Here is a 27569-nt window from a genome sequence, read left to right on the forward strand (position 1 = left end):
ATCATCTGCATATGAAGCAATGTTTGTGGGCGGTAGTGATGTAGGAGTGTCATGCTTGTGTGCTGGTTGTTGTGGTGGGTGATGCTGTGTGTGTTGGGTGTGGTGGTGTGTGTTGGGTGTGGTGGTGTGTGTTGGGTGTGGTGGTGTGTGTTGGGTGTGGTGGTGTGTTGGGTGTGGTGGTGTGTGTTGGTTGTGGTGATGTGTGTTGGGTGTGGTGGTGTGTGTTGGGTGTGGTGATGTGTGTTGGGTGTGGTGGTGTGTGTTGGGTGTGGTGGTGTGTGTTGGGTGTGGTGGTGTGTTGGGTGTGGTGGTGCGTGTTGGATGTAGTGGTTTGTGTTGGGTATGGCGGTGTGTGTTGGGTGTGGTGGTGTGTTGGGTGTGGTGGTGCGTGTTGGATGTAGTGGTGTGTGTTGGGTATGGCGGTGTGTGTTGGGTGTGGTGGTGTGTGTTGGGTGTGGTGGTGTGTGTTGGGTGTGGTGGTGTGTGTTGGGTGTGGTGGTGTGTGTTGGGTGTGGTGGTGTGTGTTGGGTGCGGTGATGTGTGTTGGGTGTGGTGGTGTGTTGAATGTGGTGATGTGTTGGGTGTGATGGTGTGTTGGGTGTTGTGGTGTGTGTTGGGTGTGATGGTGTGTTGGGTGTGGTGATGTGTGTTGGGTTTGGTGGTGTGTGTTGGTAGTGGTGGTGTGATGGGTGTGGTGGTGTGTGTTGGATGTGGTGATGTGTGTTGGGTGTGCTGGTGTGTGTTGGGTATGGTGGTGTGTTGGGTGTGGTGGTGTGTGTTGGGTATGGTGGTGTGTGTTGGGTGTGGTGATGTGTTGGGTGTGGTGGTGTGTGTTGGGTGTGGTGGTGTGTGTTGGGTGTGGTGCTGTGTTGTGTGTGGTGGTGTGTGTTGTGTATGGTGGTGTGTGTTGTGTGTTGGGTGTGGTGGTGTGTTTTGGGTGTGTGGGTGTGGTGTGTGTGTGTCGGGTGTGGTGGTGTGTGTTGGGTGTGTGGGTGTGGTGGTGTGTGTTGGGTGTGGTGGTGTGTGTTGGGTTTGTGGGTGTGGTGGTGTGTGTTGGGTTTGTGGGTGTGGTGGTGTGTGTTGGGTTTGTGGGTGTGGTGGTGTGTGTTGGGTGTGGTGGTGTGTGTTGGGTGTGGTGGTGTGTGTGTGTGTGTGTGTGTGTGTGTGTGTGTGTGTGTGTGTGTGTGTGTGTGTGTTGGGTATTGTGGCGTGTGTGTTGGGTGTGTGGATGTGATGTTGTTTGTTGGATGTGTGTGTGTGGTGGTGTGTGTTGGGTGTGTGGGTGTGGTGGTGTATGTTGGGTGATGTGGTGTGTGTGTGTGTGTGTGTGTGTGTGTGTGTGTGTGTGTGTGTGTGTGTGTGTGTGTGTGTGTGTGTGTGTGTGTGTGTGTGTGTGTTGGGTATTGTGGCGTGCGTGTTGGGTGATGTGGTGTGTGTATTGGGTGAGGTGGTGTGTGTTGGGTGATGTGGTATGCATGTTGGGTAATGTGGTGTGTGTGTTGGGTGGTGATGTGGTGTGTGTGTGTGTTGGGTGTGTGGGTGTGATGGTGTGTTGTGTATGGCGGTGTGTGTTGTGTGGTGTGTGTTGGGTGTGGTGGTGTGTGTTGGGTGATGTAGTATGCATGTTGGGTTATGTGGTGTGTGTGTTGGGTGATGTAGTATGCATGTTGGGTTATGTGGTGTGTGTGTTGGGTGGTGATGTGGCGTGTGTATTGGGTGATGTGGTGTGCATGTTGGGTGATGTGACGTGTGTGTTGGGTGGTGATGTGGTATGCATGTTGGGTGATGTGGTGTATGTGTTGTGTGACGTGATGGTGTGTGTTGGTTGATGTGGTGTATGTGTTGGGTGATGTGATGGTGTGTGTTGGTTGATGTGATGGTGTATGTTGGGTGATGTGGTGGTGTGTGTTGGGTGGTGATGTGGTGTGTGTGTTGGATGAGGGTGTGTGCGCTGAGTAAGGTGATGTGTGTTGGGTGATGATGTGGCGTGTGTGTTGGGTGAGGGTGTGTATGTGTGTTAAGTATGGTGGTGTGTTTGGGGTGGTGATGTGTGTGTTGGGTGATGTGGTGTGTGTGTGTTGGGTGAGGTGTTGTGTGTTGGGTGATGTGGTGTGTGTATTGGGTGATGTGGTGTGTGTGTTGGGTAATGTGGTGTGTGTGTGTGTGTGTGTGTGTGTGTGTGTGTGTGTGTGTGTGTGTGTGTGTGTGTGTGTGTGTGTGTGTGTGTGTTGAATGATAAGCATAGTGGTAAATGACAAACTGTAGGAATGATCGCTGAATGTGGTAATGTACTGATGAGTAGCGACTACTGGTTGTGGTGTGAGTGCTAGTGAGGTGAACATGAGTAAATTATAGTGAGAGGAATGAGTGAGTGAGTAGGAATGTGAGTGAGTGAGTGAGGCGGTGAGGTGCAAAGGTACGAGTGTTAGTAATATGTGAGTGAGGTACATGCTGAGGTGTGAATGGGCAAGGTTGCACTAGAGTGAGTGAGGTGGGTGTCGAGTTTTAAGGTGCAGAACTTTAAAGGAGCCAGTTTGGCCGCAGCACCGCTCACCCTATCCTGGCTGTCGCACTCACACTCACCTTCCTAACAGTTACTACATCTCACCACACAATTCGTACAGCTGGCCCAGGGGGAACCATTGCGTCATTATTATCACAGCTCTTTGTAAATAAGAAAATAAAATACACAAAACTGAACCCTCCCCTCCACACAAACGCATATACGTATACATACATGACAAATAGCTGAATACATTCTGATCCAGACAGACCACAGCAAACTGTCATCCACTTTAGATGTCACAAGTCGAGCGTCTGTATGACTGTCGTGTGTGTGTGTGTGTGTGTGTGTGTGTGTGTGTTCCGGAGGAATGCGCAGGATAAAAATACACGAAGATGGAGAAAGAATAATGTTAGAAATGTAATATATTTACTGCGCGCACGCACACACACACACAGGTCAGTTAAGTATTTGGATGAAGAGTGTGATGGACAAGGAGATTCAGGGAAGGGGGAAGAGTCAACATAAATGTCTCATAATATCAGGATAACGAAATAATGCACGTATGACTCTAGTTTATGTGTAGCAATACTGAGAAGAATTAGTCAGAATGGGGCAGAAGGAGTTGCTAAGGCCAGATGAGGCCCTTTGTGCTTATATGAGGACGGTGATGGCGTTAATATAATTATATGAAGAAAATCCTTTGCCAAATTAATATGCTCTGCTCCGTAACATGGGGACACAAACTGATAAACGACAAAATAATTCTAACAAGTTAAGCCCACTCAGCGAGCGCATATCTGCGCCAACACCTATACCAGACAACTCAGATCGCCATTAAAATTTAATCAGCTCTTCCTTGGCCTATGATTCACATTTCAACTAAACTTCATTTATAATTACCTTTTGAGATGTTAAAAAAAAAAAAAAAAAAATCTTGAACCGGGACTCGAACTCAGATAATCACAAAAATTTAACTGATTCTTCCCTGGACCATGATCCACATACCCACAAAATTTCTTTGAAATCCATCAATAAATTTTTTATACATCTTGTCGACAAACAGACAAACACTTAACCTTCTCCAACTTCGTTGATATATATATATATATATATATATAATATACTGGGCTTATAGACATTTATTTATAGTACCTGTACTGCATACTTTAGGTATGTCTACATTCAACATAGGCTACTGTACGCACACATTACCTGCAAACGACTATACACAGAGCGCGCTATCCTGTACTTACAGGAAGAAAATCTATAACACATAGGAGGCATTTCTGGGGACGTGGTCCCTCTGCGTCACATTAAGGCGATCACAATGGCACGGCCAGGCACAGGTCACTTACGGTTAGGAGTCAGGCCACGTTAAGCTTCATAGTAACACACCACCTCTACTTAACACACGAGTTAGGCCACGTTAAGCTTAATAGTAACACACCACCTCTACTTACACACAAGTTAGGCCACGTTAAGCTTAATAGTAACACACCACCTCTACTTAACACACACTATACTTCATTTACCTTACCGCAGATTTTAGTCTCTTTACAACCTATTTACCGTAGTATAACAGTAGAATGAAAGAACACTACGGCCCTCCATCCTTCCACAGCACCTTTTCGTAAGTAGCACAATTTTATGCTTGTCAGTCTCTTCTTATAGCACAGCACTGAAGATGGAGAGAGAACAATTTTACGACTGGCTGGGGAACAGATTATATTTTGCCGCCACGCCAATACACCATCAACAGGTGGCTAACAAGGATAACACTTGACACCACACCAATATCAGTTGTCATTCAAAATATTTCACCACACACCAGCACAACAACTCACACCAGCCCTCGAGTGGAGCTGTCAGAGTTAGAAATGCTCACCTCTGATGTCCATATTGTGAAAAGTCGTTCCGTCACACAAAACAGCATGTCTTCCAGGTTGACAGCAGTTTTAATTTTGTTTTTCCTGTGATGTTGTTGCATTTGCTACTGCGGCTACTATAGTCCAGCAGCCGGGAGACTCCACCTTGATTTGACGTCTTAAGTTTTCTTGATTGTGGTTTCTGCTTGCCTAGATCATCAATTTGAAGAAATGCATTACTGGACATCTGTCAGTATTGAGCATTTTAAAATATTTAAGAAAGGTCTTAAAATCAACATAATGATTTATATTTTCATTTAAATGGTTTAAACACCTTGAATTTGAGACGATCTCTTTGCCAGCCTTCAGTCTAAGTCCAGGGGCACCGACTTGAAGGAACTGGCTTCCCCCCTCCCCTTTTTTTTTTTTTAGGCTTAATTAGAAGACTGAGATTTTACCTTTCGCCGAAGCTTCAGGGCCCCTGCTCCTCCATTAATAATTGAGGTATACAATATGTTCATACAATATTTTACTTTTCTTCAACAACTAGAAATATAATGTATGGTAAATACAAAATCATAAAAAGGTAAAGCAAAATTGACTTCTTTTTAAGGAAATATTCCTTCTTATTCATCAACCTCCACCAAAAACTTTGGGTTTATGCTCTTTTTTTTTTCATGGATTATGAATAACAAAATGTTCTTTGTTATTCATGTTACCATTCTTAAAACAATAAAAATATCCTTTAGTATTACAACTACAAAATCATAAACAGTAAAACAAAGCTGACTTTCTTTAATTAAAATGAGATTTCATTTTCCTCATCATCTGATACACTAATAAAATCATTACAATATCTGATTGATGCATGGCATGAACAAAATACTGTGTATGATAATTTTCCATGGTTGCATCTGCATTTTGAAGATATACATGGGTTTGCACTCTGGCAGCTGCACTATCAGCTTCAAAATCTTCCGGCGCAAGTTTGACTTTTGTGGATAGAATTTTTGGCAGCAATGACATTGTTTTGTCATCTTTTATCTACCAATAGTTAGTGGCCTCCAGCTGTGGTGGATGAAACTGAAGGGCATTCTTCCAAATAAAAGTCTGCAGGTGAGCACGCTTAACATTCTCAACAAAAGCCTTCGTTGTCGTGGGTAGTGTGGCTAGTGGAGGAGTATTTGCTGCATCACTCCTTCCAATCTTTTCCGTCCAAACTTTGACTTTGGCTTCTGACACAGATGTAGTCTTTGACTGTCCATAACATGCACCTATGAACTTTGTTACCTAAGACATCAAATCATTCAGCTTCAACATTACTGATAAGATCCAGAGATGATGCACCACGTTTCAAAACATTCAACATTTTTCCTTTCCCTATCCCAAAACATGCGGCATCAGTATCACAACTTCGGCAACAGTATCACAACCCGTTAATCCATGACCTGCTAGCATTGTGGGAATAATAGAGTGGTGTTTCTGCACACCTGATTTGATGTCAATGACAATTTCACCTTTGACTGGTGAGTCCGTTACCAATGGTGTCTGTAGACCTTGTTGCAGATACTGATATAGTAAAATGACATACACATCGGGGTCATCACAAAGGACACAGACCTGTTTCTGATTATATTGTTCGCATTAGCCTGATTCTCTTGTGCCCCACCCCTTTGGCCCCGCCCACTCACCCGTCAGCCGGAGTAGGACTGTAGGAGTTCTGAGCCAGTCTTGCCGAGCCAGCATCAGGTAAACATGTCACGCGCTCTAGCTAATCGAAGCAACAAAACTTTTACTTAACCTCTTAACTGCAATGATATCTTTTCCATTTAACTAGGAAATATGTTTTGTAGTAAAGGATGTTGGAAAAAAAGTACTAAGGAACGTCACCTGCCTGAAAGGTTTGTGAAGTAACGAAAGTTCCCTCTATGAAAATAAAAAGGTATACATTTTACAAAGAACTGTTTCGTCTTTTTCCTTATATATAAGATGGAAAAGACGAAAAGAAATATAGAACAAAGGTAACAGAGGAATAACAGGAACGGGAGATGAATTTGAGAGGAGGAGGACTGGCGCGCACACACACACACACACACACACACACACACACACACACACACACACACACACACACACACACACACCGCTCGCTGGTGCAGTGGTAACGTTCTTGCTTGCCAACTGGTGGACAGGAGTTCGCGCCTCGCTCAGGCTGCGAAAAGTTTCACTGACGAAGTGGGTGGTTACTGTCCCCCTTGAGCAAGGGGACGGGTGTGTGCGTGGGTGAAGGTCACAGCGTTGCCCTTAAATCGGACTATATGAGCTCTCAGCTCCCTTCCGAGAGGGTAAAAGCTGACGATCACGATCATCAAGTGATCCTGACCGACCCAGTGAATTACACACACATAGCACAACCCTTTTCCCTCTTTAAGATTTTAATGACTTCACGTGTATAGAATCAAAATTCTTATACGGCATTGTTGGTATGAATAATTATATAGTATAAATAATTATACTGTACTGAGTAGACAGAGCCAGTGACATTTCGTTATCCTACTTCTGTATTCGATCCCTCTAATTTTAATGAAATTAATGAAGGAAATAAATAAGGAAAATTACAATATGGTTATGATACTGTGGTAACTTACCAGACATAACAGATGACTTAATATGTTTAATAGCAACAGCAGCACAGCTGCGATGTGTTATTGCCAAGTTCCGAACTTCCTTGGCGCCAAAATTCAGCTGCAGTCGCGGAAGGAGGCGGGGTGGTTCTTTTCAAACTGATTTTGATTCAGTTAGCAAATTTTAGTGCTTCCTTTGTCATACAGAAATCAATTCAAAGTAAAAGTAAATAATACAATACTGTTTCATGGTAAGGCTCATTATTCTATCAGTAAGAAGAATATCTCAGCCAATCAGCAACGAGTAGAACTGGATGTGGGCGAGGCATCAGAAGGGGGCGGGGCACAAGAGAATCAGGTTAACGCGAACAGTAATAGTAACTACAAGATGTATAGTCTGTTGCACAATTATGTTATCTGCTTCTTCATGACTTGTTGAAAGATCTCTTCTTGGTGTAAAACCGCCCACTCCAATTTCTACAGGAATTTCTTCCTGTCCCGTTACAACAAGTTTCTTCTTAGCTTGGTGGAAATCAACATCTTGAAGGAGGCTTTTGCAAATGATATCAATCATCTGCTTCTTATGCTGTGTTACAATTAGGGTAAGATTCTGTCAGGACAAAGGTGATATGGGACTCAGCTGAAACACTCTGATGCCTTCTTTTCGTCCTGAGATCCTTGTAGAGCTTTTGGTGCTAAAATCGTGATATCTGTCAAAGACTACAAGTAAGTAGACATCTCCTGTTTCTAGTCTCACTTCTGTCAGGTCTTTGAATTTACTCACAAAATCCTGGACTATAGGCTGTTGGGAAGAACAAGATGACGGCCAGCGGGGAATCCACAAAAGAGCTGAGCCATCAATTACTGTGCACAATGCATTTCTTGCAGCATATCCAGCTGACTGCTCTACCCTAGTTTTATTCTTTAACAATGATTTTGACTTGGATATTTGCAAATCTCCTGAGTAAGTGAAAATTGCTCTAAGAGCAGGAGAGAGCTCACATGAGATAACTTTTTCAATATTCATATCTTTCGGTCTTGCTTGAAGTTCTATTACTCTATAGTATATTTTGTATCATAAACGTGACACCCATCTCATTGATAGACTTCTTTGTGGCTGCCATTGGGTCTGTTTTCTTTGGTATAGTATTACAGAATCCTTGAGGCAGTTTCCTTTCAAAATCATCCATTTGTCTAGTACCAATTTCAGTTACCGGTATTGTTCTTTCAGCATTTACTGATGGTGGTGCAATAATTCCATACACTACATTAATGATGCCCTTTGGATGGTGTTCAGGGTTTAGAGGGGCAATGCAGAGATTGAGTTATCGCCTTAATCCTTCTTTGTCAGCTTTATTAGCAGTGATTTTTGCGTTGGCTTCCTCTTTATAAACTATTTGCATGCTAGGTGAAGGTTCATTCTCTCGCATGTTTGATATCTCTTCAACTACCTTACCACATACATGAAAACTAAGTGCCCAGGCCTTCAGTGTTTCAGGTCTCAGTGTATTTCCTATTATTTAAGCTTTACCATGACCAAACAGCATGAAGGTAGTTTCTATAAACATATCACTCCATATACCATTCCAAACACCTTATTTGTGCCTCATCACCTGTGAATCTTTCGTGAAGTACGTAAGGACTATTTCAGGCAAAAATGCCATGCTTCTTAAATAGTATACTCCATATCTTGCATAATTTACATGCCTGGAAGCAAAGAAGTATGGTAACATGGGTTCAACGGCATGCAGGTGATAAGGCCACACACCTTCTCGTTTTGCCTTCACAAATAGCATCATAATCAGTACTGGTTTAATCCAAACATCAATCCACAGCTTTGCAGTACGACTTTTAGTTGCCAGGCCTTCCGACACAGTCAAAAGGTCATCGTGAGAAGTTACCTCATCTTGACTGACAATATTTCTAAGCAGCTCTTCAGTCAATACAGTAAGCGGAGAGCTCTCATATTCACTGGAAACTTCTTTCCACTTAGCGTTTTTCCAACACCTCCAAATCTAAGCTTCTAACATTTCTATCAGACCAGATTCTGCCATCGGTGTTCCAACAGCACCAATAAAACTCATTAGCATGTGCATTCCTCCTAATCTTGGAATACGGCTTGGAAACAGACTTGGATATGCACACTTTATCTGAACTGTGGCTACGTGAATTAAGGTGAACAGTTCTTCCGTAGAGCTCCCAGTGCCTCAGAAGATCATGGCTGACAATGTCCATACACTTCTGACCATAGTTTGAACTTAAAGAAGAAAGAAATAATTAAATAAATCACAAAATATAAGGAATACTAAGCGATTAATATTTTTCACAAAAATTCTTTGGCACATAATACTTTGTATTGTATGTGAAATTGCTCAATACTAACAGCTGTCCAGTAAAGATAGTTGTATAAGTGAAGGTGTGAGCAAGGAAAATCCACAATGAAAAAAAACTTAAGACGTCAAAAAAAGATTCACCCTAAATACAGCATTTGGCTGCCGGACTACCACTACACCACTGCAACTACTACACTACTACTACTACTACTACTATTACCGTTGCTCTTGTTGTTGCTGCTGCTGCCGTTAATGATGGTGGTGATGATTACGATGATTACAGTATTGCTGTTGTTGTTGCAGTTTCGTTGGCTTTCTTTCCACATACAATGTCAGTATTTCCAAGAATTGTGTGAGGTTTAACATATTATAATAGGTCAATGCTGTCCAAGGCAACAGCAGAAGGAAGCGTTGAAACAGACGATATTTATAATTTAGTATATCTATACCTTTTATCGCTACTAATAAATCACCTTTACATCATCCCCTTCCCCGGCCTTGTGAAATAACATCTGCAATACATCATCGATGAACGTATTTACATACATACTGATTTCACCAACAGGAAAACGTTACTTCACACACACACACACACACACACACACACACACACACACACACACACACACACACACACTCGCCGGCTCAATGGTAACGCTATCGCCTAGCATCTGCTAAGACGGGGGTTCACGCCTTGCTTGGGAAGCGAAAAGTTTCACTGACGAAGCAGGTAGTTACTCTCCCCCTTGAGCAAGAGGATGGGTGTGTGCGTGTGTGAAGGTCAAAGCCTTGACCTTTGATCAGACATTATGAGTTCTCAGCTCTCTTCCGGGAGGGTAGAATGCTAATGATCACAACCATCACGTGATCCTGAACGACCCGGTGAATTACACACACACACACACACACACACACACACACACACACACACACACACACACACAATCTGGTCTTTTCTCAGTTTGGTAAAAGTGAGAAAAGACCAGATTGGGATTAGAAGTTAGGAAGATCAACCCTACACATATCGGAAAGGGAGAAGGACCTAGGAGAAATTATCAATAACAGACTATCTCTGGCTGACCACATCTCTGAGAAAGTACGTAACATGAATACACTGCTTGCACATACGAGACTAGCATTCATATATATATATATATATATATATATATATAGATGAAGACATGCTGAGAAAGAAAATAACATCATTCATCAAACCAACCCTGGAGTATCCATCAGTAGTCTGGAATCCTCATCTCAAAAAGCACATAGATAAGACTGAAAAAGTACAAAAGCCAGCTACATGATGGGTACCAAGCTCAAGGGATCTAAGCTACGAAGAAAGACTAGAAAAACTAAATCTACCAATATTCCAGGAGAAAAGGAAAAGAGGAGACATGATTATGCTATATAAATGCATCTCAGGGAAAGAGATAATAGATATAAATGAATGTATTATAACCTATAGGGAAGCATCAGCAAGAGGACACTGCAAAAAAATACACAAAGTGAGAGGCGATAAAGACGTAAGGAAATTCAATTTCCCAAATAGGGCAATTGGTCAGTGGAATGTACTACCGAATGAAATAGTGTGTGCCAAAACTATTCATAAATTTAAAGTTATGTATGATAAAAATGGTTTAATACACGGGACAGTACGAGCTTGACTCATTCCTGTGAAGATACAATTAGGTAAGAACAATTAGATGAGAACACGCACGCGCACACACACACACGCACACACACACACACACACACACACACACACACACACACACACACACACACACACACACACACACATCTTAACAATCGGAACAGTGCATCAATTCGTTCTGCATCAATTCAAGGCCTGGCTGACACTTCTCACAAGAAAACACCGACCGTATCGATAAGCCAAACAATACCGCCAGTACTGTTCCGAAAAGCTGTTAAGATACGATTCATTCCAGTGAGCAATGACTTCAAACTGTATGAGGCTTCGAAGGGTGAAACGGCGAATCAAAACAAAGGTTGGCCATCGAAAAGGATTTTGTCATAGAGTATGGGTTTTTTATCAGTTCCAGTCACCTGTCAGCATTTATTGAGCGAAATATCACGGCATTCATTAATCACTATTGTTTCCCTTGATCCATCACTACATATCACCACCCCTCTCCATTCATCAGTGCTTAAAATAACCTGCGTCCAAATAAACAATCGTCCGCATGCACAAGTAACTAACCAGTAGCCATATGAGGAGGAGAGTAGCGAGGGTGTGTGTGTGTGTGTGTCACAGGACGCCACAGTCGGTGATGGTGATTCTGTCCATCGGTTCTGCAGCTGTCCTGTCTATGAGTGAGATCCTCTGGGCCACATCCAGGCCCTCCGTCACCTCACCCACCACCTGCCCGGACCTGTGTGGGGCAAGTTGCGTGCGGTCACCTCCACTGTTTCGTATCGCTGTATTCTTAAGTGGTTTTGGAAATTTCGCAGCATCTTAGCCTTAGCGATTCATCCTGCTTATTACTCAACAGTAACGTCTTGTGTGTTGTAAATGCAAATAAAGTCGATATTACAACAACCGGTATATTTATATCTATATCTATATCTATCTATATAAAATCTATTTAGATACATATCTATATCTATTATATCTATTTATATCGTTATCTATAAAGATAGATAAAACGTACAACAATGTTAAGGTGCGATATGGAAAATAAATAGCAAAGGTGGAAGTGCTACGAAGTTTCATAATTGTACTATGAAATACAGCTTTTAACCGCTTCAGTTCAGTGACGTATTTTTTTTTTTATTCTTGTTACCTTCTACGATTTTAACCAGATTTTAAAATACCTCTCAAACTGAAATGGTTAATGAAAGCTATATCTGCCGTCTCTGCTTAAATGAATCTATTCTAAACTGACTAAAATCATCTGGGAAGAGGAAAAACCAGATATTAGGCATCGGACTGAAGTTATTGCATTCAAGGCTGCCAGCAAGAAAAGGAAATACTGCAAGCCGGAGTGGAGTATAAGTTCAGTCTATCAGCACACTGACTGGTGGTTTATGAAAATCAAATTCCAACAAGTAATTAATGAATGTGACAGTTCTACAGTCTCTCAAAATGAACTATATGGAAGCGGGTACAAAAAAAAATCAAGCAATTCTGCAAAGGTACTCAAACAAAACTATATGGAACCGAGGGGAAAAAAAAGTCTATCTAACAAGTCTGCAAAGGTTCTTAAAACTATAAGAAAAACGGACAAAAAAAAAAAAAAAGGAAAAAGTATGGTGTGAATTTGCGACCTGATGGGATTGTCGCTGAGGCAGATTTTGACCTGCGGCCCCAGTTTCCATGACTGGCTCTCCAGGTCGAAATCTGAAGCCACAGCCACCACCGCCCCCGCTTCAGTGAGCTGGCCAGCAATCAGCTGTAGAGTAAGAAGGCGACAAGGGTCAACACTGAATTTATTCTTCGCTGGCCAAACGTCTTAAGAATCTAAGCACAAGCTGATGCAACAGCTGACATGTCAGATCAACTCAAAAAATCAAGCTGAGCAACTTTGTATTTCATAAGTCAATAAAATCCCCCCTTATAGCCGAAATTGAAAATCGCCTAATAGTCACTGATGGGTCAGCTGCCGCAACAGCTGACATGTTACTTAAATCAACCCAAAATTTCAAGCTGAGCAACTTTGTATTTCATAAGAAAATCGCTCAGGGCTCTCCAAGGGCAGATATTCGAACTTTCCTTGAAGGGGAGGGGAAGAGACCCCCCCAGTTGGACTAGTCGCCTTCGCCGCAGGTCAAGATATTCCTTTCTCAAACTTCCAAGATTTTTTGGAAGGATAGGAAAAATGCTTACGTTGGAAGCCCTGTTGAATTAAAAGGACCCAGCTTGCTGATATTTGGTATGGTGAAGCGCTAGACTAATGAATTCGTGCTTTTAAAGTACGCATCTCTTGTGCTGGATAAATGAAAGCACAACACATTTGAGATGTGGGACGTCGCCACCACATCTACTGTATACTGTTGGGCTCATAGAGGTAGGATTAGGGTAGAGTCGGCGTGAGAAGGCTCCGGTGAAGCCAGAGAACTATCAAACGGCCATATTGGTCAAGTCAAGAGGTCACGGCAACACCTACTTGACGAAGACGATTGCTGTGCACTCCTACCTCTATGGCTGTGCCCATAGAGGTAACAGTCCTAATCCTACCTCCGTGGGTGTGGCCATGAGATTATTAAGCCTTTAATACCTCCAGCTGTGTGTCCACCTGGTATTCTTCAGTAAGAATGCCAGAAACAAAGTAGACTTCATTTTACCTCTGGTTTTAGTTGTAGTTCAGCTGTGGGTGTGAGACGTTCTGTCCTAAGTTGTATCTCACCATCAAATAACCTAAGACTCCAAAAATGCCCACCACCTGTGCCGCATTTGGGTGTAATGAAAGAGGAGATAAGAAATCTGACCCATCCATTACATTTCACCGGTGAGTATCTTTAGAGTGAATTATAATTTGTAAGTGTACATTATGTATATGACTGGAGTTAGTAAAGTCAAGCTGAATATTATATAGAATAATAGACATAAACTTTTTTCATAATGTGCTGATGTATATTATTTTAAATCATCTATCTGTCTTCCATCCTTCATTTTACCATATATTCTTAAATGCTTCCTTTTTTTCATTCATTAACTACTTTCTTTTCTCCTTCTGTTCATAACCTACTTTCTTCCTAATTTTTTCTGTTTGCAACTAAGAAAACACTCGCGCCTGGTCAGCGGAACCAAGTCAGACTGCTGTCAAAGGGGTCGCCGCCATGTTGGTCGAGTCAGGTCTGTTGGCCTCACTCTGACCTACCCGTGGTTAATCCCTTATGCCGCCTCTACGTACTCCTACCTCTATGGTTGGGCTGTACTCAAATGTCATTCTAGAACACCACAGCAGTGTTCACTCCTGAAGACAATATTTTTATTACAAATAATACTGTAGAAACAGATTAGCTTCAGTCTTGTTATTCGCAGGTTTAAGGATCACTTGTTTATCGTCCATCACATGCTTGCTTGGCGGAGCTCAACTGTTTTCCAGCGGGGCCGCGTAGTTTGTGCCGCCGCCGCCAGGGGCCCAGGGCGGCGCTGATGATGTTTATGCACTACACCCGACACCCGCGCGTTTTGAAATCAGGCGATGAATTAGGAAAATATAGTGCCATGGCCAACTGCTCAGGTTATGTAAGCAACAGCGAAACAGAAACAGCAAGCTAAGAACAGTGTTCCAATTGCCTTAACCATGGTGGAAGCAACAAATGCGGGTGTTTAAATGTGGCGGCCAAATTCACATTCCCGCTGCGGAGATAGCCCCTCCATACTATAGAGCTCGGTGAGAAAGACACGAGCCGAACCAGTCAAGTCGCTTTGATGTTAGATTTTTCCTTTTCAGGGCAAATTAACAAGCAAAGTACTTCCTGCGTAAATTCTCGTGTGTCGTTTGCCTAAATGCATAAGAATTGGCAGTGTCAGATCATAACAGATCGTATAAATACCACAAGTTGTGTGTGAATTAACCATGCGTCAGTACGAGTACGTCGTCTGTTCTGTTTATGTATGATTAAATATCTCAGCCGACATGGGTAACACTTTTAAAGGGACACAGATAGCGCTTAAGCATTAGTAAATCAATGTACTGTTAAGTATGTTAATAAAATTATACAGTAACTTCCTTCAACTTTTAAAATGTATATAAGACAATGAAGTACAACAAACTGCTGCTCAAAGGAAAATACTTTTCCTTCGACCAGCTCGCGGAGGAAAAGAATAAAAAAAAAATCAGCTAAGGATATCCTTTCTACGCCTCTACATGGGAAGGAAATGTTTAAGAACAAGGCAGTAGGTCAATTCAGATTATTATTATTAATACTGTTTTGCGAAAAAGTAAAAATAAAGAAATAAAAAAGAAAACAATTGATCTTGGAAATGCAGGCAGTCTTTTTGGTTCTTTAGGAGACAAGCCATAACACGTTAGCTTCAGTGTTCACAAATCATGACTACATGAATATACATGGCGGGCAAAGCTGAGATTCATCCTGTGAATTAAATGTTCTGAAAATACAAGGCACACTCGCATTAGACAGTCCCAAGTAAAATACCAGATTCTAGACTGACACTCGGGAAGCATTTGTAATTGTGATATATTTTAAGTCTGACTTAAGGCAGTGCCTGGTACTACGTACAAAGCAGGCATACAGCTTACTCCTAACACTCCTACAAAAAACAAATTCGCTGAAAACAGTTTGAAGTAATTTGAAGGACGAGCCAGAGCCGAAGAAATCTCAGAGCAAGTGGTTTGTTGATGTTATTGATTTTGACAACGGTTGTATATCTTTATTTTGTTAATTAGACTAGTATGCTAAATACTACTGATTGAAAGGCAAAGCCTACTGTTCTATGTACACTTTAAGATAAATTGCAGTTATTGTTGTTACTAGCCGCGATAGCGAAGCTGGTATTGGTTTCAGTTTGTATGTCTGTGTGTCTGTTAGCACGATAACTTAGCAACCGCACAAGACATCATCACAAAATTTTACAGGTGTGTAGTAGGGATGAAAATCTAGGACGAGTTCAAAATTGATAAAAGTAGGTCAAGGTCAAGGTCATATTCCGAGCCGCGCTAGATATGTATCGGATTGCGGCTGGTGTGATTCCCCCCTTGAGGGAACCTCTAGTTGTTTTTGTTGTTGTTGTTGACTAACCCCTGTCTGTCTGGGCGAGCAAACCCGTCAACTGCAGGAAAGCAACCTCACCTGCAGGGCCGTCCCGTGCAGGGAACCGATGTTCCCTTGTGATAAGCAGCGCCTCGCCACAGCGAGGCACCGAAAAGAGTGTGGATGTTTGGTTTATGGATGGACGTCACGTTTGTGTCTCTCCACCCAGTTAACAGGCGCACCATAGTAGGGTCCACATCACCCCGTTATGTGATTAAATGATTACCATCTAGCGTTGTAAACAACTTCCTGGATTACAGGAAAGCATTAGACTTATCACTCGGTGTACAATCACCTGAAGTGGAAAGAAGAGAATAAAGTGATAGTAAGGATGGGAGAAATAGGAGGCGAGGAGTGCAGACACAGAATAAAATATAAGGGTGAAGGAAGAAGTAGGCAACACTACATCGTGAGTGGATGATGGTAGTAACTACTGTTCTGAAGAACCATCATCGAGAAAGCTACAATACATTTTTAATTTTTCTTAATTCGAATCCTTCTGCTGACTGTTAATTTTTTCACTCCACTGAGCTCAGGCAGTTAGAAATGTCTGCTGTCTGACAGAATGAGTTCGATCCTAGGCTGGGGCAGGGAACAGTTTGATTATCTGACGTTTCCTAAAATCGTCTACCTGATCTTCCACAAAACCCACCGACATATCATAAAATCAATCCCGCTAACATAACCAGAAAAACGCCTTTGTCGGCGAGGTACGAGCGAGGCCATCTAAATCCGAAAGCATTGGAATGTCGCCTTACACCCTGAGGATGCCTAGAGTATATTGATGGCTATCTACCTACCAAGTTTCATGCCTTTACGGCAGGGGTGGGGAACCTTTCTCCTATTGAGGGCCATTAGGATATTTTTAACATCATTCGCGGGTCATACAAAATTATCAACTTTATATATATATATATATATATATATATATATATATATATATATATATATATATATATATATATATATATATATATATATATATATATATATATATATATATATATATATATATATATATATATATATATATATATATATATATATATATATATATATATATATATATATATATATATATATATATATATATATATATATATATATATATATATATATATATATATATATATATATATATATATATATATATATATATATATATATATATATATATATATATATATATATATATATATATATATATATATATATATATATATATATATATATATATATATATATATATATATATTCGTTCATAAGTCTATGAAACTGCATTTCTGAATTGCCCCGCGGGCCTGATCAAATGGTCTTGCGGGCCTTACGTGGCTCGGAGGCCGGACGTTCCCCGCCCCTGCTTTACGGCAAACTACCTGGCTTGTGGGTCTCTTCTGAAGATTTTCAACATGCTGCAATTGGCGCGTGTCACGTGCCACGTACACCCCTGGGTGTGATGAAACCCGTCAAAAACAAATCTTAAAGAATGGGGCTATCATATGGTGCAAACCACGCAGTGATCGGCCCTGTGGTTGCTGAGATATAAGCTTCTCAAAACCGTTACGGTCGGGCCGGAACGGGCCACTCATATGTGAGAAAATGCCACTGCTTGACAAGAGACTCGCGAAGGCTTCGTCCTCGCTCGTAAATACAGCCTTCAGGTATGAGACTGCCTATTTCAATTGAAAGAAGTAGTAAAAATACAATTTTATAAAATGCATGAAGATGTAGGGATAGGCACATCGCCATGAACCATAGGAACAAGGTCGAAACAATAAAAGCACATGTTATTCCATCTTTGCATCTTTTTATCGCATATTTGTATGCATTGCATGGCTGAGTAATAGTTATACCATAATCATGACATTTTTCTTTTCGCTTGTACGTACGTTTCAAAACTGTCTAAAATACAATGGTATTCACCAGAGTACAGAAAATGTAGGGATAGAGGGTAACATGTGCTTTTGTTAGCTCGACCTTCTTACTATGCTTTGGGACACTGTACCCATCATCGAATCTCCATTCATTTTATGAAAAAAAAAAAAAAAAAAAGGTGACTGATTTTTAAGAAGCCTCTGTTAGAAAGTTACGAAAGTACTTGTAAAATAATCTACACAGAAGAATGTTGTAGTAATGAATGAGTTAAAGAAGGCCTCTGACTTAGCCCATCCAGTTCGAAAAGACTCACCTGTCCTGAATAACAACATGTGGAGATAGTAACAACAAGGGTCACTCAGGAAGCACAACACCTGCGCCATACATTCGGTTTAAAATCAAACATTTTACCCTGTCCCATGACCGCGACCTTTGACTGGTTGTTCTCAAACTAGAAATAATCCGTTCACGATCATCATCCCCTACTCGATGTCTGGTCCAAACAAGAAAAAAAAAAAAAAAAAACTAACTTTGGCCTGTGATCTTGATCACTGATCCGTTCATCTCAAATTACAATCAGCTCATCTTTGTTTCACGTTAAACACTTCCATGATCCTAATCAGGTTAAAACTTTTCGAGCTGAAGGCCCGACACTTTTGCCTGTATACATGTGACCAACTGTTCTCAAAACTGAATAACTTAACTCTTTCCTATAGTACTCAACTCACCTACCAAGTTTGGCTTAAATCAGATCAGAACTATAAAAGCTGACATTTTTTCTAACGTACGACACATTTACCTTTTTCAGTCAACATCTATCATGTAAACCTAATGAAGAAGCCCCCCCCCCCATGAAAACATCAATGTGATCGGTTGTGCCACTTTAGAGCTAGGCCGTTCGAAGAAGAAGAAAAGAAAGGGAAGAAAAAGAAAAAAGAAAGAAACTGAGCATATGCAGTATGGTCTCCACCACAGAGTGAAGACCATTAATAAGAAGAAATAAAAATTCTTTAAAGCAAGTGGATGGTGCTAAGAAGCGAAGTCTGGCATTTCGAGCTCCGGAATGGGAGGTCGTCAGGCAGTATTGCTTTGACCTATCCTTCAATGGTTGGTTATTGCTGTCTTGCTCATTGGCCACATCAGCGCTTGCCTTGTGTCTGTGGTTCGGTGCCACACGCTACTCTAGACAGTAATAATATCCTTCTCACGAGCGCATAATGAAGCTAGAATTAAAATTTTCATTACTAAGAATTTTTAAGAAGTCTTCTGAAAGGGTATCTAAAGACATTTCATATGCAAAAGAACATTAACACATTTACAAGGTAGTTTTCGTACATCATTATGGTATGCGTACCTGAGTCTGGGGAACGCCCACGTAGCCATGGTGCACTTTAAGCTGATGAAGGTCAATGACGTTGGAGTGTCTGTGCTGGTGCGTGGGTGGCGTGTCGCTGCTGTGGCGCGGGTCCCAGTCCGTGGTGGGTGGGGTGGGCGGCCTGGGTGTGGCGTACAGGAGGTCCCCCAGCAGCAGCCACTCCTGCGGACACGTGGCGTACACCCGAGACCCGCGGTAACCAAACCCATCCCGACCAGTCACCAGCGACTCGAACACCCACCCCACTCGCCCGGCGTCCTCCCGTACCTGTCAACACCTTAACTAAATACGGATGACGGCTTTTTAAGTTTAGCCTTGCTGCTGCCAGACGATTTTACTCAACTTGGGAAAGGCAACTCGAACTGGAAGGGTTCATCAAGGCTATTTAAATTTTAACCCCTCCACTTTGAAAACTCGATCCTAATTTGAACAAAATCGTCAAGACACGGCAAAAAAAAAAAAAAAAAAAAAAAAAAAAAAATCCCCGGGCTCATTTGGTTGGAGTCTCCCTAGCAACTCTTCTTCACTGGTTTATTCTCCATAAAAGGCACTTTGATTCTTCTTTGATGTTATCAATGCAATCAGTGTCGATATATAACAAAAAACATAAATAACTAAAGAAGAAGAATGAGGTATAATATGCAAATCGTTAAGCAAAATGCGCTAGCAAGCCTGAGTAAATATGAAAGTCTAAACAAAACTGCCTGGAGGAAATGACGGCAGTATACACGAAAAATAATGTCACGAGACTGAAGAATTAATCAGGTGAAGAATACCCATCACTCACAGAAACCAAAGAACAACATCTGCCACACACTCTCTCAAACCCTACTTTTTTTTCACTTTAACCAAATATCTCATACTGTCTCTCTCATTCCTCTCACAGTTTCGTTCACTCGTAATCTGTCACGGACGATCACTTTACTTCTCTTGCCAAATCAGCTTTTCAGAGGTTAGGAATGCAGAGTAGAATCATTGCTTTCTTTAACCTTACTTGGTATCTAACTCTGTACAACAGTCTTAGTCACCTCTGGATGAAATAAAGAGTTTGTGTGTGTGTGTGTGTGTGTGTGTGTGTGTGTGTGTGTGTGTGTGTGAAGTATGAGTGGGAATTATCTCTCTCACTCTCAGTTTTCTAGTCAGGTTGGGGACGCGGGCTTGTCGCGTCAGTTCCTCCATCTCATTCTCTTCTCGCCGGTGATGCATTACTCTCTTACTACTGTCACCATTACACTGAACACTGTTCCAGATATAAACTCTGCTTACTTGTCTCTTCCATCATTACGGTAGGTAGGCTATGTGGTGAATCACTGGCCTGTGCACACACTCTTATCCAGTTCTGTAAAGTTTACCGGTATTCTCGTTTCTTCATATATATAATTAGTAAACGTTGGTACAGTCTTCCTCAGTATATATTTATTTCTCGTTACAACCTTCACTCTCTTATGCAGTGTATCAGGTCATCTTTACCTGAATGAATCTTTGCCATGTGATCCTTAGTATGATTTTCTTTTCTTTTAATAATAACTTCTGCAGCCTCCCAGCTTCTGGTTACTTCTTTCTATGTAATAAATTAAGCACTTGCTATACCATGCTTGTATATATGTGCCTCACTGGGTTTAAAATATGAATTCCCAACACAAAAATTTATTCCCCGACACTTATTTCAGTCGCTGTCCAATATAATGCTCCCCTGGCACACCAACACTGCCAATTACTCATAGAATCTGTACCAACTCTCATGTCTAAACAAAGCTATAACAATTTTTAGTTTGATTTACGGTACATTACATCCGTCAGATCCTCCACAACTCCACGAGGCACATGGAAACAAACATTAAAGCTGAAAGACAGATAAACAGATTGATAGTTACCAGAGGCGTCAGCATGCGGCCGTAGGGGAAGCATATTTTAACCATTCAGTTCCTCTAATTTATACGCAAACTGACCGTAACATGCAAGAGACGTGTAATTTTTTGGATAAGCCATAAACGGTAAGTCCTCGTTATCTAATTTTTACATTTATCTTTTATGTTTATTTATTATTATTATTATTATTTGCTCTTAAGTCCTCAGTAAATCATGGCAAAATCTGCCCACTGAAGTTCCATCGCTGCCTAAACAGCTGATGTGCCAGTTTACGCCAGTTTGCAGTACCAGTTGTATGGAAAAATTTGTGATATGTTAAAACCAATCCTTGACAACACGAGGCCTCTCTATACCAACATATTCCTGAGGTCTTTAACCTCTTCAGTTTGATGCCGTATTTTCCACCTTACGTTTGCCATCCCAGGCAGTTTCAATAAACTCTGGAGAGACTTTTCAAATTGGAGTGGTTAGAAATAGCCTTAATTTACTCCTTCACTAAAAGAGGCTTTGAGGTAGCAAGAATATATCGGTATATTATTTCACCTAACTTGATAACTCTGCGACCCAGAGAGAGAGAGAGAGAGAGAGAGAGAGACTGAATTACCTTGATAACTATACGACCCAGCGGCTGATCCTGACAGAAGAACTTCATGTAGAGTTGCCTACGTGGTGTAGGCGCGGCGAGGAATGATGAGCTGCCACCATGCAGACCCTGCACCAGAAGTGATACCATGGTCCTTACACCTAAAAACAAATAAATAAGCAATCAAATAAGTAAATAACAATAAAATAGGCAGAAAAACTAGGGCTTCAGTTGTCCTTGTGAACCAGACTCATTTGAACGTAAACTCAGTGGACCGCAGGCTGAAACTGCCCTGCTCCTGGTGCCCATCAACTTCCTATCAGGGGACTTGGTGTGAGTTAAGGGACATTTGTATAAATAGGCAGTGGAGCTGCCAGAGCAATGCTGCATGATAGCAATGGCGCTGCGTGATTATATTGGTGCCATCGCATGAAGGCATCCCTCTCAAGCACCACGACATCAGTGATGAGGGAAAATATCATCATCATTTCTTCCCGACTAAGGATGGGATGAGGCATAAAGGATATGGTGAGGAAAACATACGATGGCTACTAAGCTTAGCACCGCGAGTTTCGAATATGGAGCCTATGATAAATTAGAGAAAACTACACGTATCAATTAAACGATAGTCATTTCTAGATGCGGGAGCATCTCAAGGAACCAGGAGATCACTCAGTCACTCAGTAACTGTTTTCGGAAGCAAGATCTTCAACTCCAGAATCTAGTGAAGCTCCGATTTGGGTGCCGATGCTCCCGCTTCTAACACTTTTTTCTTGTATCCATTCAACCTCTTTAGCACGGTGACATATCGTACTTTATTCTTGCTGCCACCAGACTATTTATTCTGCTCAGTGTGTTGTGTATACAAGTTAGATTGTTGTGCGAAGCTTGAAGACGAGCGTGAGGTGTGTATACGTAGATAGTGAGTGTAGTACTGAGGCTAGTGTAACAGGGTGTATAAGGAAGTCAGTGTAGTGTGCAGTGTGAAGGTGACAGTGTATAGTATAGCTAGTGAGTGTATTACCAAATGCTGTTGTGTCGGGATATACAACAGAGGTAAAGGTGATTCTAGTGTGGAGTGTGAAAATGATAGGGTAGGGTGTTTAAGTGAACTGCAGAAACAGGAGTGACGGGCTGTGTATAACAAAGTGTGGAGTGTAGGGACAATGAGTGTATTGCAGAGGCCGAAGTGACGAGGTGTATTTAACAGTTAAAGTGAGAAGACTTTGGGTGTGTTGCAGAGGCGGGTGTGACAGGGTGTGTAAGAGTGAAGGTCAGTGTAGCATAACGGCATTGAGTGTATGGCAGAGGGTGGAGTGATGGGGTGAGTACGTAAAAAAATCAGTGAAGTATGAGAGCGAGAATGTAGCATGGAATGTACAGACAAAGTGTATAGAAGCTAATGATTCGGGAAGCATAAGAGTGAAAGTGAGAGTGTAGTGTGGAGTACTAGTAGTGTACAGGGATACCGTACCATCGGTGTACACATACTACTGTATAATGATCAGTCAGACTTTTCAGCATATTCATGGCAGTAAATGAGCGATAACGATGGGAGTAAAGGAGGGTGTATCATAATGAGAGTGTAGAGTGAAAACAGTGAATGTATTCTCAAGTTTGTATGACGGCTTGTATGAGGGTGAAAGTAAGAATGCTGAATGAAGAAAGTGAATGTATTGCAGAGACTAAAGTGATGGTGTATATGAAAGAGAAAATAATGTGCGTCCTGCAGAAGCAGGGGTGATGGTCTGGTTTGGTGTGACGTGGGGCCAACAACACCCGTCATGACCACACCGAAGGTAACAATCAGTTGTGAGTAGTGTGTTGATAGATGTGTTGCAGAGATGTAGTGCGAAGGTATGCAATGTATTGCAGAGGCAGGAGTGACGGGATGGTCTGGTGTGACGTGGGCCAACAACACCCGTCCTGGCTACACTGAGGGCAACAACTGGTTCACTGTGTTGGGCGTCTTCTTCCCCACCGTTACGGGCATCATGGCCGGCATTAACATGAGTGGCGATCTAAGGCATCCAGCGAGAGATATACCCGTTGGAACACTGTCAGCCCTCGGTCTAAGGTACTGGCGAAAACACACACACACACACACACACACACACACACACACACACACACACACACACACACACACACACACACACACACTTCTTGATATACATTCCCTACACTCAAAAGACATCCTTAAAATGCCGTAAACTCGAATTGCTGTTTGCTTGATTTTGTGCATTGTAGGATTATTTTTTGATTTTCATTTCCTTGTGTAAAATTCTAACATTTTCATTCTGATGACGTAATCTGTACTTCAATCCTCCTTTCTCCAGAGGATTTTTTTGTTCTCTTGTACTCTGAGTAAAACCGTCTGGAGGCAACAGGGGGAAGGTCCACAATCATGATTCCCAGCTACCTGCCTTACCACAGATACAGTACTAGTAGTGTACAGGGATACTGTACCATCAGTGAACACACACTACTGTGGAAATATCAGCCAGACTTTTCAGCATATACGTGGATAGAAATGATGTGCAGTACAAGACTGGCAAAATGCATGTTCAATAATGATGATGACAATGGTGGTGGTAGTGGTGGTAAAGATGATGAGGTGCTCCTGTAACAAACAAGAAGTACAAAAAGAAATGAATATAATTTAAAGATGTAATTCTACAGGACATACAAGTTGTAAGGTGTATAAGAAAGTGGTGAACGGAGAAGTTGTGCAATATACAGAACTTTTCATCACGGATGAGCAGGAAAAGTTTAGATATGGCAGGATGTGTGTGTGTGTGTGTGTGTGTGTGTGTGTGTGTGTGTGTGTGTGTGTGTGTGTGTGTGTGTGTGTGTGTGTGTGTGTTCTTACCTAATTGTACTTACCTAATTGTATCTTTACAGGAATGAGTCAAGCTCGTACTGTCCCGTGTCTTAAACCATATTTATCGTACACATCCTGAAATTTGTGAATTGTTTTGGCACACACTATTTCATTCGGTAGTGCATTCCACTGATCAGTTGCTCTGTTTGGGAAGCTGAATTTCCTTACGTCTTTATCACCTCTCTTCTTATGCAGTTTTTTGCAGTGTCCTCTTGCTGATGCTTCCCCATATGTTAAGTAATCATTTATGTCTGTTTTCTTCTTCCCTGATATGCATTTATATAGCATTATCATGTCACCTCTTTTCCTTCTCTCCTGTAGTGTTGGTAGATTCAGTTTATTTAGTCTTTCTTCGTAGCTTAGATCCCCTGAGCTTGGTATCCATCTTGTAGCGGCCCTTTGAACTTTTTCAATCTTGTCTATATGTTTTTTGAGATGAGGACTCCAGACTACTGATGCATACTCCAGGGTTGGTCTGATGAATGATGTTATTATCCTTCTTGGCATGTCTTCATTTATGTATGTGAATGCTATTCTCATATTTGCAAGCAGTGTATACATGTTCCGTACCTTCTCACTGATGTGGTCAGCCGGAGATAGTCCGTTATTGATGATCACACCTAGGTCCTTCTCTCTTTCTGATGTGTGTAGGGTTTTATTTCCTAACGTATAATCCCAATCAGGTCTTTTTCCACTTCTACCAAACTTGATTACATGACACTTGTCCACATTGAATTCCATTTGCCATGTATTACTTCATTCATGAAGTTTATTTAATTCTTCTTGTAGATCTTTACAAGAGTCTGTGTTAGTAATTCTCCTTTGTATTTTTGCATCATCTGCAAACATATTTATATAGCTTTCATTTCCAGTGTTACTGTGTGTGTGTGTGTGTGTGTGTGTTCCCTTGCTTTGAAAAAAATATTTACAACGTATTCAGAAAATGGATGGGTTTACAAGTATTTTTTTTTTAATGAACCTGAAGATGTGCGCTGAAGTTAATAGAGATGGGTAAGAATGAAACTTGCAGACACAGTAATGAGTTTTATCGGATTAGCAAAGTACGTTTGTGCTGGTGTGGCGTGAGGAGAGTGAGCAGACTGAGGTAAAGACAGGGTTACGTAAACGATGCACGATATCTCCAGATCTCTGCAGTGTGTTCGTTGATGGGACGGTGATGGAGGCAGATACAATGATATTGGGGGGAGGGGCAAGTTTAGAGGATGCAGGGGGAGTAGGCCAGATTCTTGACGACGGCACAGCTCTGACCACAGACTCAGAATGTACATGTTTAACAACAGGCGTCTGAGTTTGGGAGGGTATGTGAAAAAAAACAATTTGTGAATGAATGTGAAAAAAGTTAGGTGATGAAATGAGGGGCATCGTTCGTATCATCTCCCCCTTAGCTACTTATCTGCATATTACATCTTAATATTCTTCTGTATGTTATTTATATCGTCTTAATATCGACACCTTCAACGCCATCACGTACAAGAGGGTACTTAAGTGTCCTGTCCATAATAACGCGCTAAGGAAGAGGTGCTTTGGAATCCCCATAGTCACGTAGAATGCTACCATATCAAGAAGAGCACACAGCGAAATGCAAATACTCTTAAATAGGGAAGACCTAAAGAACGTGGAATGCCCTATTTATTTAGGAATGAACACTACAGGAGGTGGAATTCAGGAACCTGAAGTAAGTCACAGAACAGAAGGGAAAGGAAAAGTGCTAATGGCCCTAAGGAACATGTTGAAGGAGAAAGTAGTGTTTCTTAGGCATTTATAAGTATGTCTGAAGGCAAATCGGTGCCTACTGTGCTGTATGGATACGGTTAATAGGTACAATGAGGCAGGGAACGGAGAACACTGGGAGGGGGATATTGGAATAACGTATTCAAGGACAGTTTATGGAATGAGGTGACTCAAGGGAAAGGCAAAAGAGATAATGGGAGTGCGTGAAGAGTGTCTGTGGGATGAGGTGACATAATGAGAAATGAGGTGTTACAAAAATAAAAATGACAAACTCAGTCGTAGAGGACTGATGTTGTGTGTGATGATAACGTAAACATCTGAAGGCCCTTTCCTTCCCCTCCTCTAGCACAGTGGTATACTTGGTGTTCGTGGTGTCATTATTGTAGAATGGGTGTGGATGTATGGCAAGAGTCTGAAAAACCAATAGTAAGAGCAATGAAGATAGGACTGCCATGAACACGTGTGGCTTGCGCAGACTGGATAGGATATGAAAAGCTGTTTGTGAAAAATGTGTGGCAGTTGCAAGAATAAGGTACGAGGACATCGGATTGAAAGTGTTAATGTTGAGTGTAATGCTATAACAAATACCTATCTTTCCCCCTTCCTTCCTCTCTAGCACGGCGCTGTACCTGGTGTTCGTGGTGGTGCTGGGAGCCACGGTGGAGAGACATGTCCTCCTTTCAGACTACATGATCACCGAGAAGGTCTCAGCGCTCGGTTAGTTACCTTAATTTACCACTTAGATCTGCCTAAAGTAGCAAAAGTCTGGAGAATGAATTTTTTTGTAGACGGTGTGTGTGTGTGTGTGTGTGTGTGTGTGTGTGTGTGTGTGTGTGTGTGTGTGTGTTCTCACTCTCTACAAGATCACCATGGCCTCTGCGCTGGCTCAGATCTTATCTTACTTTACAAACTAAATTAACCTAGTTCCAAATGTGCATGGAATTATTTTTAGACGATGTGTGTGTGTGTGTGTGTGTGTGAGAGAGAGAGAGAGAGAGAGAGAGAGAGAGAGAGCACAGTGTTTAATACCATGTAACGCAGTTAAAAATTAGATACCGTATGAATTATACATACAGTCACCTGCTGCATTGCCCTTAAAATTCCATTTGTAATGCTGTACAGCCAAGTAGCCACGAGATTCGTTCACTGAACCTTATTGGAT

The 27569-nt window shown here is 41.6% G+C and overlaps 2 protein-coding genes and 1 long non-coding RNA gene across 3 annotated transcripts in view; 1 reads left to right on the plus strand and 2 right to left on the minus strand.

Annotated features, from left to right (window-relative positions):
* LOC145393498 (solute carrier family 12 member 8) overlaps positions 1-27569 on the plus strand; it is a 102967-nt gene that overhangs the window by 53663 nt on the left and 21735 nt on the right. Inside the window, exons 5-6 of the mRNA XM_080267625.1 lie at positions 23647-23848; positions 27024-27124. Of these exons, the coding sequence (XP_080123751.1) occupies positions 23647-23848; positions 27024-27124 (303 nt within the window). The remainder of the gene's footprint in view (positions 1-23646; positions 23849-27023; positions 27125-27569) is intronic.
* The window catches only part of LOC145393500 (uncharacterized), a 145669-nt gene that overhangs the window by 17885 nt on the left and 100215 nt on the right, over positions 1-27569 (minus strand). The window lies entirely within an intron of this gene.
* LOC145393519 (uncharacterized) lies at positions 11598-21921 on the minus strand. Its single transcript, XM_080267669.1, has 4 exons — positions 21793-21921; positions 19299-19586; positions 12617-12741; positions 11598-11721 (listed from the first exon to the last, which is right to left on the minus strand). Exons 1-4 carry the CDS (start codon positions 21919-21921, stop codon positions 11598-11600), a joined length of 666 nt encoding a protein of 221 aa, XP_080123795.1.

The sequence above is a fragment of the Coenobita brevimanus genome, chromosome 24 (genome assembly GCF_032717465.1).
Source record: "Coenobita brevimanus isolate Jiangsu-jjx chromosome 24, ASM3271746v2, whole genome shotgun sequence".
In the NCBI taxonomy this organism is placed as follows: Eukaryota; Metazoa; Arthropoda; class Malacostraca; order Decapoda; family Coenobitidae; genus Coenobita; species Coenobita brevimanus.

Coding starts and splice junctions, on each gene's coding strand:
- LOC145393519 (XM_080267669.1), bottom strand. CDS start 21,921: ATGGTATCACTTCTGGTGCAGGGTCTGCATGGTGGCAGCTCATCATTC. Junction 19,587..21,792: donor TGGGTCGTATAGTTATCAAG/GTAATTCAGTCT, acceptor AGGTGTTGACAG/GTACGGGAGGACGCCGGGCG. Junction 12,742..19,298: donor TGGGCGTTCCCCAGACTCAG/GTACGCATACCA, acceptor CTTACTCTACAG/CTGATTGCTGGCCAGCTCAC.